At 23.9% G+C, this 14642-nt stretch overlaps 5 protein-coding genes across 5 annotated transcripts; 3 read left to right on the top strand and 2 right to left on the bottom strand.

The window, feature by feature from the left end:
• Positions 1 to 2659: 2659 nt before the first annotated feature.
• PmUG01_13041700 (conserved Plasmodium protein, unknown function) lies at positions 2660 to 3843 on the bottom strand (the record flags this gene model as incomplete). The annotated part of the gene is made up of 5 exons (XM_029007409.1): positions 2660 to 2708; positions 2812 to 2900; positions 3113 to 3185; positions 3328 to 3476; positions 3787 to 3843. The coding sequence occupies 5 exons, from the start codon at positions 3841 to 3843 to the stop codon at positions 2660 to 2662; spliced, it is 417 nt and encodes a 138-aa protein (XP_028863802.1).
• A 754-nt stretch (positions 3844 to 4597) lies between these two features.
• Positions 4598 to 6724, top strand: PmUG01_13041600 (lysine--tRNA ligase, putative; the record flags this gene model as incomplete). The annotated part of the gene is made up of 1 exon (XM_029007408.1): positions 4598 to 6724. The coding sequence occupies one exon, from the start codon at positions 4598 to 4600 to the stop codon at positions 6722 to 6724; it is 2127 nt and encodes a 708-aa protein (XP_028863801.1).
• Positions 6725 to 7558: 834 nt separating this feature from the next.
• On the bottom strand, positions 7559 to 8537 carry PmUG01_13041500 (prefoldin subunit 2, putative; the record flags this gene model as incomplete). Its single annotated transcript, XM_029007407.1, has 4 exons — positions 7559 to 7664; positions 7841 to 7914; positions 8148 to 8266; positions 8381 to 8537. The coding sequence occupies 4 exons, from the start codon at positions 8535 to 8537 to the stop codon at positions 7559 to 7561; spliced, it is 456 nt and encodes a 151-aa protein (XP_028863800.1).
• Positions 8538 to 11038: 2501 nt separating this feature from the next.
• On the top strand, positions 11039 to 12199 carry IMC1l (inner membrane complex protein 1l, putative; the record flags this gene model as incomplete). The annotated part of the gene is made up of 1 exon (XM_029007406.1): positions 11039 to 12199. One exon carries the CDS (start codon positions 11039 to 11041, stop codon positions 12197 to 12199), a length of 1161 nt encoding a protein of 386 aa, XP_028863799.1.
• A 1606-nt stretch (positions 12200 to 13805) lies between these two features.
• On the top strand, positions 13806 to 14642 carry PmUG01_13041300 (conserved Plasmodium protein, unknown function; the record flags this gene model as incomplete). The annotated part of the gene is made up of 1 exon (XM_029007405.1): positions 13806 to 14642. One exon carries the CDS (start codon positions 13806 to 13808, stop codon positions 14640 to 14642), a length of 837 nt encoding a protein of 278 aa, XP_028863798.1.

Raw genomic sequence — 14642 nt, 5'->3', positions numbered from 1 at the left:
GTTATTTTAGTAATGATGGTTTGTTATGATTTTATATAGATGGACAATGCTTCTGTTATGAAGCTTTTTTTCGCAGTTATTATTAAAAAATATTTTGAATGAATAATTTTTACTTAGCAATATATTATCTCTGAACAGTTGTTATTATTACTGTTACTATTGCTATTATTATTATTACTATTACTATTGCTATTATTATTATTATTACTGTTATTGCTATTATTATTATAGATATAAAATTATCACCTGTACTCATTTCACCTTTCGAAAAAACATATTTCATTGTTGTTTTTTCATTTAAAGAACAATTTTTACTTAAACAGACTTTGTAACGCTACTACCGTCTTCATAAATAGTAATACCATAACCGAAAACTAAGAATAATTTTTTTTTTTTTATCATGCTGTTATAGTGTATGCTATTCTTTTTCTCACATGTATAACACGTATAATCGCAGATGTTTTGATTTTATTCGTTTATCTTGGTTACCTGTACTTTTTTTTTTGTTTTATTTTGATTTGTCCTTTTTTTTTTTTTTTTTTTTTTTTTTTTTTTTTTTTTTTTTTTTGTTTTTTTTTTAATAATTAAACATATATTTAAATTGATATCAAACAAAATGTTAAAAAGACAGAACAAAAAATGTTTATGATATGACTAAACATTCTTATGATATAAGTACTTTTTGTTCTTGTACATTTGTCATTTAATATATTTTTAAATATTCACTTTTTTTTTTTTTTTTTTTTAATTTTGCTGTATACTACTTTTTATTTCAACTGTTCATTTGAAAAAATGTGACATGTGTATGCGCCTGTACATGTGCACACATATATGTAGTATGTATATATATATGCATATATATGTATGTACTTTATTCTTGTGCCCACTTACCGTTTTGTTGGGTTAAATTCTTTGGATATTATGAGTTCCTTTTAGCTACTTTCTATGATAGCTAAATACGTAGTAACAATGTAACAATGAGGCAGGTATGAGACGCAATGAGCACAGGTAGAATATCATTGCTTTGTACGCACATGTACATATATTCCTATACATATGCATGTATGTATTGTTCTTCAACGCAATTTATTATTTTATTTTATCTCACTTTATTTTATTATTTTACTGTTTTACTGTTTTATTATTTTACTGTTTTATTATTTTATTTTATTGTTTTTATGTGGACATATGTTGTGCGAGGGCGAAAGATACTTCTATATTTTTTTTGCAACAAATATGCATTATTACTTCTATGTAGAAAAATGGGAAAATAATACATGTATATTATTATTACAACATGAATAAGTAGAATGTAATAAACGCAAAAATTCAACTGACGTATATTTTGTGCATATCTCTCACACTAACTTTTAAATGAATTAATTCCTTCTTAATAATTAATTCTTCCATAACAATTTATTCTTTCATAACAATTTATTCTTTCATAACAATTTATTCTTTCATAAAAATTAATTCCTTCTTAATAATTAATTTCTTGTTAATAATTAATTCTTTTTTAATATTTAATGCAGCATAAAAACGTCTTCTACATATTTAAGATTTTTCAACTTATTAACGTTCATATATTTTCTGAATATATTGGGTGTGTAATATTACATGTACTATAAGAATTAACACTAGAAACTAGGGTACATATATTTATGTATATTGCTAAATTGCAAAAATAGTAGGAATAAAGACGTGTAAGAATTAAAGTAGCTAACAAAAAAAATTTGGAATATTAAGAAAAATAAAAGAATATATTTTAATTCATACACTTGTAACATTTTTATTTAGTTTATTTCTACTAAAAGAGTAGAGATAAGCTATTTTCTCAAATAAAAATAATTTCTTAAAATGTTGTGTTAAGGCAAACCAAGGTACGACAATTTTCGTTATCTTTTCGTTTTTATTTTAACTGGTCAGATAGTTTTAAACATAAAATTTTTCAAATTAATGATTTCATTAGGTACATTTTTTGAAAAATCTCATTATCCCTATTTAAGTTAATATAAAGATGTATATAATATAAAGAATTTAAGCAAGAAAAAAAAAAAAAAAAAAAGAAAAGAAAAAATAAAGAGGGGAAAAACCACAAAAAGGTACAGCTACAGGCTTAAGAATATTTCTATTTTTCGTTTAAACTTGTGCATTTATGTGCATTTAATAATTTAAAAAAAAATGGACAAGAATTATTTTCCTTTTTTTTTGTGCAAGTATTTTAAAAGGTTAACACCAAAATTTAGGCGTTATTCTGTAATCTCTTCGATTTTGTCACTTCTCTGCGATTTAATATTTCTTTAGGGTTTCTATATTGGCGAATAAATAAGAAGATAAATCAGTACACATATATATATATATATATATATATATATATATATATATTTATGTATACACTTAAAACATTTTTAAGTATCTATAAGTTATACATTTGGTTAGAAAGGGGAAAATAGGAACCCAAATAAATATAGCATAAAAAATGGTGAAACAAAGTGATATAACAGAATAACATAAAGGCTTATTTTTCAAAAAAAAAAAAATTGTTGAACATAATTTTATATGCATATTTAAAAAAAAAAAAAGAAAAAAAAAGAAACAAAGATCTCATCAAAGTGTGCACATATATATATATTTATATTGAATAAAAGAAAAGGCGTTGTTATATCTTATTTTTATGAGTCCTTAAAAAATTTTGGTTTTGCAAATTTCTATAAAAAAAATGAAGAAAATAAAAATTAACTTATACGTATTAATGGAAAATAGTTTGCTTTTTTAAAAATCTTAATATGCTTTTTAGTTTTTATTTTTAACCTTTCTTTTATTTTAAGGAATTCAATTTTGTTCCACAAAAATTCTTCTAATCTGTTCTGTTCTGCTATTATCTTTCTCTTTATTTCCTCCTTTTAAATTAATAAAATTTATTTCAATTTTTTTACCATTCATCTTTTCTTATTGATGATATCAATAAAATCAAGTTCATTACGAAAATATTTCAGAAATGTGTAAACGGCCATTGGAACTTAATTATATATATACATGTATGTACATAAATAAATACAAACATATTCGTATGCCCGTATATACGTATGTACGTATTTTATTTTTTTTTTACCCTTTCCTTTTCATAATTTTCCAAATCATTGTGGTACTCTAGTGCAGTGAGCAAATCCTTATGTCCGTATGATCTTGTTCACAAAAATTAAAAATAATAATTTTCTCACCCTTTTGAGTATGTTTTAAAAACACAGGTTAAAAAAATACAGGAGATCATATATTTTTAATGTATCATACATTTTATATATTTCATGTATTTTATATATTATTTACGGGACGTCGTAATGAATGTTAAGAGGAATAGGTTCAGATGCTTGCCAATTTTGTTGAAAATCTAAAGGATATAGTAAAGAATTACTGGGTAACAAATCCATTATCCCCATTTCTTCCTTTTTTATTTTGTTTGATGATATAAAACATAACTGTAAATATTAAGAAAAAAAAAAAAATAGATAAAAAATAAAATAAAATAGTCATTTTAAACATAGCACTAAGTTAATAACTGTCTACAACGGGAAATGATCAAAGATTGGCAAAATGTATATGGGTAAGTTAAACACAAAGACAGATAAAAAATTAGTAGTCATATTTACATCACTAAGTTTTATTTTAACATATATGCTTGCACATGAAGATGGTATCTATTCTTGTATACATATATCTATTACATGTACATATGTTTCTGTTATGTATGGAGTCAATAAAATATTACGAATAAGAAGAATGAAATACCTGCTTTAATATGATTATCAGAAAATGGAAGATATAAATCTTTTTTACAATATTCATTTTTTTAATATTGATTATATAATGAGGTTATTATGAAAAATTCGTATTTATTTGTTAAATTGTGTCATAGACCTTTAAAAAAAAAAAAAAAAAAAAAGATCATAACTGCTTTATTTTGTATCTACGTAATATCAATACATATATATTTTTATATGTCAGGCATTATTTCAACTTTTCGGTGAAAAGTTCTAGTACTTACGTTATCCAATTATTTACATGTATATACATTCAATAAGGTGCGTAAAATCCGATTACATATTTATTTTCTTATATATGTTACGTGTATATTTCGCATGCATAGAAGTACTTTTACACATGCATACAAATATTTTTACGCGTGCACATAAATATATCTGCACGTGTGCATTAATATTTGTACATAACTATCACACAAGGGGCGAACATATATTTAATTTGGCTAAAAATGCAAAAATTAAATACAAAACTCGCGCAAAGCTAAAGCAAACAATGAGGAAGATGCTGAATTGAGCAAGCGCAAAAAATGATTTGAAAAGATAATTATGTATACAAAATTAGGGTAAAACATCAATAAAAATAATAAAAAATAGTAAAAAATATCAACAAGGAAAAATAAAATGCTCAAATTAACAAGCATAATAACTTATTGCTAAGAAAAATTACGCCAGGTATTGCCTAAAAAGATGAAGTTTGATAAAACTAAGCACACGACAATGAAAAAAAAAGAAATGCACGTAAAAATGAAGAAGGATATTCATATCAGAAGGGGAAAAATATGAGGAAAATAACGAGAAATATAACGAGAAAAATAACAAGAAATTTAGAGAGAAAAATAACAAGAAATTTAGCGAGAAAAATAACGAGAAATACTGTAAGAAATATAGCGAGAAATACTGCAAGAAATATAGCGAGAAATACTGCAAGAAATATAGTGAGAAAAATAATGAGAAAAAAAAAAAAATTGCTCTTATTATCATTTCTTCTATCAGCATTTTCATTCTTGCGTAAAAAGTCCGCATGCTTTAAACGTAACAATATCATTAAGTTGAAAAATATTTCTACAGTAAACCACAAGAAAAATATTTATAAAAATAAGAAAAAATATTTCATCCTATACAGTCATGGAAAGGAATTTTTTGAAAGAGTGAAAAAGCTAAACGTCTTGTCAGATGTTTTGAATATTGATGCGTATCCCACATCTTATATAAAAAGAACCATAAAAATTAATGATTTAAAAAATAAATACGAATTTCTAAAAGACGGTGAAAGGAAAACCGACGAAACGTATGTTGTTTATGGTCGAGTTATAGTAAAACGAAATAATGGCATGTTTCTGAATATACAAGATGACACAGGTAACGTGCAAATATATCTAGATGAAAATATTTTAATTCACAAAAAAATTTCTGAGAAGGATAATGCATATACGGTTAGAAGTGTAACGTCTAGTATGGATGTACATTATTCGAACAATCTTTTTGGAGAAAATTCCATTCATTTATCCAATGAAATAGGAAATGGTACTGTCCAGAAGGACGATACCAATTTGTGTAACCAAAAGGATCAATATAAAAATATAAACGGAATAAGTGCACGGAAAATAATAGATGTAGGAGATTTTATAGCTGTAAAAGGTTTTATGAGAAAATCATTAAGAGGAGAAATTACACTACATACAAAAGAAATATATGTACTAACAAAATCTCTTTTACCCCTACCAGACAAACATAAAGGTATGAAAGATGTTGAATATAAATATAGAAAAAGATATCTTGATTTTTTAACTAATAAAGAACAAAAAGAGAAAATTATAACAAGATTTAAGTTAATTCAAGAAATAAGAAAAATTTTATTAAAAAAAAAATATATAGAAGTAGATACACCCATATTACAATTATTACCTGGTGGTGCTACGGCCAAAGCATTTGAAACATTTTTAAAATCTTTAAATTTAGTTTTGTATTTAAGAATTGCTCCTGAATTGTATTTAAAGAAATTAATTATAAGTGGAATATCAGAAAAAATTTTTGAATTAAGTAAGTGTTTTCGTAATGAGGGCTTAAGTACTATTCATAACCCCGAGTTTACTTTACTTGAAATTTATAAGTCGTATTCCAATTATAAATATATGATAAAATTTGCTGAAAATTTAATAAAATCACTTGCAAAGAAATTTCCTTCTAATCCACGTTATAATATAATACAGCAAAAAAAAAAATGGAAAAAAATTTCCTTTATTAAAATAATAAAAGATTACACATCTATAAATTTTTTGAATTTATCTTTTGATGAAGCTTATAATGAAGCTAGGAAATTAAATATAACCTTTGATCAAACGAAAGATCATTTAAATTGGGGATTAGTTGTTGAAGAAGTTTTTAAAAAAAAAGTGGAACCATACTTAAATAATCAGCCTGTGCATATATTTCATTTACCATCAGATACTTCTCCATTATCTAAAACATTAAACAAAAATAAAAAATTATCTGAAAGATTTGAAACATATATAGGAAAAATGGAAATAGCTAATGGATATTCAGAGGAAGCAAATGCATTAGTACAGGAAAAAAAATTCTTCTCTCAATATTTATTAAAGTATAAAATTAATAAAGAAAACATAAATTCAATTGAATATTTAAGTAATGAGAAAAATGTAAATCAAAGCAACAAGGTCAGTCTTTCTCCTAAACACTTGACAAATGATAAGGACACTATTAATTTATCCAAACAGAATTTGGACAATGAACATCATGAAATTGATTACGATTATGTAACAGCATTGGCGCACGGCTTACCGCCAACTGGTGGATTAGGAATAGGAGTTGATCGGTTATGCATGTTGTTCACCGATTCAGTTTCCATCAAAAATGTGTTGTCATTTCCAATTATAAAGCCAAATTAAAAATTAAATTGGAGTAAATTGTTTTGTATACGTGCGTACCCATGTATATATTTATGTATACTATCGAAACCGAAGAAGATGGTGTAAAAATGGAGGACCATTCTTTTCACTGTTGTTCATTATGCCTTTTCTTTAATGTACTAAATTAATCTGTGTCAAATAAGGGAAAAACGAAATTTTTTAGAGACAAAGGTTGAATAGATTTAACCTGTTGACGCTTCTGACGGTTGTATGAACACGTATGATATAAATGTATGTAAATATGTTTATATATGTATATATATATACATGCATTACGAAAAAAAGGATTAACAGTATTTTTTCTCCTTTTACTCCTTTGTTAACATATAATGAGGTAGAAAAAACAAAAAACTTAATTAAAGCACAAATATTTTTTTAGTTAGGATTATTGAAATATCATAAAGTATATATAAGTGTTCATGTATGATTGACCGTTATATATGGATTAATTTTCAACAGCAAAATTTTTTCTAATTTTGATAATTTGGAGAATATGATCAATACTACTAATTTTACATATGATTTTCTCTTGAATTTAGGAAGCATTTTTAATTTTTTATATTTTTCTTATCTTATTCTTATATGCAAATAAATTAATTGAAAAAAAATTAATTTGCCACACAATTATAAAAAAAAAAAAAAATTTTATTCATATATACATATAATATATATTTATACAATAAAAATATTAAGCGTTTTATTAATTTAATATGTAAAAAATAATACAAATTATAATAAATTAGAACAAAAATAGACATGCGAAAAAGAAAGCAGATTTATCATATGCGTACATTTAGAAATATTTTAAGAATATTAAAAAATGACACCTTGGGGTTTTTTGTCCTTGTCGGTAGAATTGCCCATATTATCTTGAGCCTTGTTTGAAACAAGATCACTAGTTATATTCGCTGACTTTGTACTATAAAAATAAAAATTTTTTATATGAAATATATAATATATTAAAGCAATTATGTCCGTTAAGTATATTCATATATATATATATAAATAAATATAATAGGATATCATGAAAAAATAATCACAATTTCGTCATATACATATTGTAATTGCGTTTATAAATAAATACAATAAAATTACTTTTTCACAATTTTTGAAATTTCGTTATTTTTTTCGTCTAATTTCTTTTGGCACTCAGCTATAATTTGTTCCACCTGTTAAATGTGTTATAAGAAATACTAATACATAAGGATTCGTGCATAAATATGTATATGGATATATATATATATATACAAGAATAGAGATACATATATAGTGTAAAAAATTAAATCGCAAACCGATTTTCGAATAAAACTAAATGAACGTATGCAATCTTGAATTAATTTCATTTTTAAAAAAAATCAACAAATGCATAAATAATATTATTATTATATAAGTCTTTTTTTACCTTGTTTTTATGATCTACCAAAGCTGGTTTAATCTCTCCAACTGTTCTTTCAACTAAAATTTCTCCCACCATTCTATAACATCTTCTATCAGATGGAACATTTTCTAAAGCTTCCAAGACTAATCTTTGATATTAATATTAAAAAAAAAAAACAAAAAAGAACTATGTTAATTGAAATTATAATATTCATTGCTTTTTTTAATTAAAACTTTCACCCTTAAATATACATATACATAATTTATTATTATACTTGTGTTCCACTACGTCTTGATACAATTCTTCTATCTTAGATACTAATTGAACTCTATCTTTTTCAATTTGTTCGTATGCTGACTTAGCTTCATTTTGTTCATTTAATTTGGACAATTCAATGCTATTCGCAGTTTCCATTATGTGAAATTTTCATCGATATTTATGTTATATTATTGCTCTATATGCAATATGAAAAAATATATTCTCATTAGGATGTTTGCTTGAATTGCATATAATTATATACATATAAATATGTATGGGAAGAAAAATTACATGTTTTATTAAAAAAAAATGTACTCATATTATTTGTATTTTAGGGCATATAATTTAACTAAGGAAAAAAAAATTATTGCATTCGTAAATAAAAAAGATGTACTAAATAGTTGATCTAATGAATAAAAAAAATATAATAAAAATAAAACAAAATAAAAAATTTACCTTGTGCAAGTATTTTTCTTACTCTGGTATCTCTTACATGTATTTTAAAATTCCTAAATTAATTTATGTATAAACGTTTATTTCTTTCACATATTTTTTATTTTTATATTATGTTTATATCCACACAAATAAAGAAATTTTATTTTATATATTTTTAAAGGTGTTATTACTTATTTCAAAGCAATAAAATTCTCAATATGTGCTAAATTCAGGGGATTGTAACTTGTTTCCTTTTTCATTTGAATTTAATTTTTATTTTATGGTAAATTTAACACATCTGTATTTTTTATATGCAAAATGAACATACGGGACTTGCTCTTAAAATTTCGTTTCTTAAAATGATATATTCAAAAAATTAGGATGTTATGCGTGATTTACTTGAATAATAAACAAAGTAAAATTAAAAATTTTACATTCAATAACGAAATCCCTTTTGCTTCTAGTTTCATCATTTATTATTATTTAATGTTCTTCAGAAGCTTTTTTTTTTTTTAAACTATCAAAAATAAGGTTTCAGCTATAAGTTATAAATTTTATTAGTACAACATTAAGAAAACGGAGAGTGACCAAAAAATGAAACAAATTTATAGTCGTATTTGTAAATTACACTAGGAATTATAAATGTGTGTATTTCGATTATAGCAAAAATTTGTACAGGTATGTATTATTTAAAAAAAGTACATAAGATAAAGGTTTTTTGGTGGGCCCCATTTTTATTTTAAATGCGCTTCGTGTGTGAGATATATGTTTAAGAGATTTCAAATATGTAGATCAAAATTTTGCTGTGCCCTTTTATTATTTTCATTGAAGTGAAAACATTCCACATATGTATGTAAATATATATATATATATATATATATATATATATATATATATATGTGTTACCTTTACATGAATGTACATTTAAAAACTCAAAGAATAATATTCTCTATTCGTTTTGTAAGCCTTGGCTAGAAATATATATAAAACACTTAAATTTTTCCATAAGCATATAAGTGTCAATTCGTAATATGACCCTAAGACATTTGTTCTTCCTTTTTTTTCTTTATTGTAAAAATGAATATATTTTCCATTTTCGCATAAAATTATTCGTAGCTAATTTTTAGTAAGAAAAAGAGAGATTATTACAACATAAAAAAAGATCTATTTTTTGAGCAATTAATTTTGCGGTGGAAATATAAAAAGAGAAAAGATTATAATGAACGGGCTCATTTTATTTTGGATGAAATGTAAATTTGTTTAGTTATTTTATTTTTTTTTATTTATCTTTTTATTAAAATAATCACCAACTAGCGTTAATCTATAGCTAATGTAGTGAATTATACAAGATTAATCAAGTCGCTAACATCATTTATACTTACAGACAAGTATTTGCTCTTTTTCTGATCAAATTTTTTTATATTACTTGTTCATAACTTTTATTTTGAAAAAAAAAAATGAATTACATAAAACTTTATATTAACGCAGACAGTTTATTACTCTTAATAAGTATTTACGACTGAAAAAAAAAAAGATAAAGAAAAGTTCTTAACAGTTCATGTATATATATATATATATGTGCAAATTTTAGTAAGCACAAATAACCGTTATATGCACGATAAAATTAAGAACAAGAATTTTTTTCTTTTTTTTTTGTTGCATTACATTCTCTATATTTTTGCCTGAACATTTAAGAAAAACAATTATGGAAAATGCAATTTTTTTTTTTTTAAAGAACAAATCTCAAAAATTATGTCTTTTTTTTCCTTTTTCCCATATTTTTAGCATTATATAATATATAAAAAAATTCTTCTTACACGTATATATCAAAAATACCTTATATTGCGTCTATATTTACAACATTCTTTGTATTACAATTTGTTTTTTGTTTTTTTTTTGGGGCTTACTTTTTTAAATATATTTGCTTGTGCAATTTTTTTAGAATAAAGAAATATTTTATACAGAAAAAAACAGCCACTAAAAAATTTCTTCCCTTTCAAGCTTTACTTCATTTATTTTGAAGTACATAAGCATATATATGCATGCGTACAAAGATGCATATCTTTTTAAGTAGATAAATATGTAAGAGGCTTCGTTTTTACAAAAAAAAAAGAAAAAGAAATATATATATACCTTTTTCTTGTTATCCGTTATATTTTAATTCTTTCTAAATTTTTGTCAACCATTAAGTAAAAATAAAGTAGCAAATAATACTATATACAATGGAATTATATTGTGAAAATTCGAGATTAAAAAAATCCAGACCAGTTGATTCCCCTTTTAATGTATTTAATTATAATTCAGATAATCCAATTTACAACAGAAATGTTGGAAAAGTATTCCACTGGGACCCTATGATTACAAAAGAATGCATTCGTCCACCTTCATTTTTCGATGTACCAAGATTTAAATTAAATCATGTTCATAAAAATGTTGACGTACCAGTTTTTCACAAAATTCCTAAGATTGTCGAAATCCCGGAAGTCCGTGAAATAACAAGATTTGTTGATTCTTTAAAAGTAGTGGATATTCCAGTAGAACAAGTTAGAATAGTTCCCAAATTAAAAATAAGAGAAGTTGAAAAAATTAGGCATGTACCAGGTCCAATAGAATATATTGATATTGAACAGGAGCATATTGTCCATAAATCATATACAGAAATAATCGAAAAAATTCACGAGGTACCTGAAATTGAAGATGTCGAAATAGAGATACCAATTTATGTGCCTACGCCTGTTGGACCCCCGAAGGATATCCATGTGAATATACCTTTACCTTACGATGTTCCACAATTTTGTTTTAAACCTGATAAAAAAATATCTTACGGAACTCAATTTCCTATGCTTCAGCAGGAAAATAAAATTCCTAGTCTCTATATTGAAGAACAGATATTTGATAATCGTTTACCAAACATGAATCATTCTACAGAGAATAATCAGAAAATACATTTATCTGCTCTAAAGGAACATCATATCAAAGATAGAGATATAAACACAAATAATGCAAGTTGTAAAAAGGAATATTATATGAATAATAACAATGCTAATAACAACAACATAAATAAAGAATTTCAGGATTATTATGAATACCAAAATAATAATTCTCCTAAAGAAGACGAAACTTATAACAAAATATATGGTAATAATTACGGATACAACAGCAAAAATGAAGATGATACAAATAATGAAAATTACAATAATTCTTCTTACCCACTTGAAAAATACTATTATTCGTATTCAGCTTATAATGATCATAAAGGGATAAATAATGAAAATAGTTACTATGAAGACAATAAGAATTATATATATGATAACGATTTTTCAGACGATAATTCACATAACAGCAATCGTGTGACAGAACTTATAGTCAAACAAAGAAAATAATTGTATTAATGAAAATTTAGTTCATATTTTTTATCACGCATTTATAAAACTACTTTTTCATTTATTTATATATTCTCCAATTCATATATTTATTCTCTCATTAATTCATATATTCGTACATTTATCCATCCGTCTATTCATTTTTTTATTATTTAAATTATAAACTGCATAATAAATATTCTATTAACCATATTATATGTAAAAAGCGAGTAAAAGCTACTACTGTAAATGCATTACACAAAAATAAAAAAGATAAATTACTAGTTCTGCACAATGTAATCATGATATAAAATAGTTATGTTACATTAATTGGTTAATATGAATTATCAAAAATTTAAGATTACTATCCATATTTTATAGGAAAATGGGCATTACGGGTACAATTTCAATGCCATTTATCTGGTGTGTTCAGGGAAAATGTTTCCTCAAGTCTTAAATAAGGGGATATTTATTATTTTATATTTACTACCGAGTTTTTTCACACCTAGTAACACATGTATATAGAAATATATTATATATGAGCAAATTCTAAATTATAAGTATACATATGGTATATTTCAGTTGCATATGTTAAAAAATTAAGTCCATTTTTGAAACTCGTAAATAACATATTTAATAATGAAAAACAGGGAAATTTTTTTCCCTCCTTTGAATATTAAATAAAAGACTTAGAAATGTCTTTTTATGTATACATATATATATATACAGAAATTTTTTTTGTGAAAATATAAAATAGTTGTACGTTTTGAAATTTTTTTGAAATGTGACAAAATAATAAACTTTATATAGTCAATGTTTATTTCTTTTTGCATTCTCAAAATAAATACGCAATTATCATTAAGTAAATAATTGAAAAAAATAAAAAAATTAATATAATTAAGGTTCACACACACGTAAAATATTTGATCAAAAAATTTGCGTACATGTTGTTCATGAAAAATGTATGCAGGAGAATGTTCAGAATATTGAAGTTGACAAGCGTAGATAGTTAAGAACTTATTTATCAGAATTAGAATTATTCCTATTCCAATCCTAATATTTTTAGTTTTATTTTACACTTATTTTGCTATCTTTCATATAAGATTGAAATTCGAAATGGAAAGATTATATAATGAATATATAAAGAGAAATTACTTATTTTTAGTAATAAAAATTACATTTTTTTTTTATTATTTATAAAATTTTAATATTCTCTGTTGTAGATGCGTATTATGTGTTTTTGGATTTTATTTTCATTTTATGATAATGTACACATTTTTATTTTATTTTTTTTTATGGTATCTTATTTATTTTGGCTATTTTTAAAATTTTTTTTAAAGTAGTTGAAATTTGAGCAGGTTGAACATCATCGGGTTGTTTTTCCTCAATGTGTAAATGTAAAATAAATTTTGTATATATATATATTTTTTTTTACTTTTTATATTATTATAATTAATGTGCTTAAAAAAAAAAAAAAAAAATTGTGCATATATGAGGCTAAGTAACGTTATGGTATGCTATGCAAAGTTTTGTTATCTTAGGTAATGTCACGTGTTTCTTTTTTTTTTTTTTCGTATATTTTAGTTTGCTTTTTTTCAGTTAAAGCCCATTTTGCTTTCTTCAAAAAATGAGAAAGAATAAGGTAATTAATAATCTTGAGGACCAAATAAGATCATTAAAGGATTATAATATACCTTTTAAATATTATAACCCATCAAATAATATAAATATTAGAAATTATTTAAGTGAAAATAATATCAAATATAAATGTCCGTCTAATGCTTATTTAAGTCTTAATGAATTATTAGAAATTGTTGACGGGTTAAATTATTCTGAAAAATCTAACATTAATCTTATAGATTATAATTTTGAAAGGAGCAAAAATGAAATAATAATTGAGAGCATAAATAAAAACGAAAAACAATTTGGGAAACAAATTGAGTTCAGTGAAGATGCAAAGAAGAGGGTATTCATAAATAAAACAAGTACATATAAGCAACCTTATTATCGTGACAATGGCAAGAATAATAGCAATTACCGAAATTGTGGAAATTATCAATATAATAACAATTATCAGAATTGTGTCATTGTTTCAAATAACAATGAGATTTGCTCATCAAATAGTACATTATCTAAGCCAAATGAAAGTAAAAATATAACACATGAGAACAAGATGTGTGTGCAAACATCTCTATCATCAGTTAATAATAACGATAGTAGCTTGTTAAAAAATTTATTAGAGTGTAGAAGTAATTTATCCAAATGGAATAACATAGACCCTGAAAAAGTAATTAGTACAAAAAATTTAAAATTGCTATTGCTGCATCGTCCGAATTCTATCGACGATATTAAGAACTTAAACTTAACCGGTTTTGGTGAAGATAAAATTAGGAAATATGGATATGATTTCTTAGATGTTTTCTTATTAAGTTACTGCGAAAAAAATAAAGAAAAGATTAGATAA

The sequence above is a fragment of the Plasmodium malariae genome (assembly GCF_900090045.1).
Source record: "Plasmodium malariae genome assembly, chromosome: 13".
In the NCBI taxonomy this organism is placed as follows: Eukaryota; Apicomplexa; class Aconoidasida; order Haemosporida; family Plasmodiidae; genus Plasmodium; species Plasmodium malariae.
Note: the sequence above shows the minus strand (reverse complement) of the source record. Positions and strands in the feature narration are given on the sequence as shown.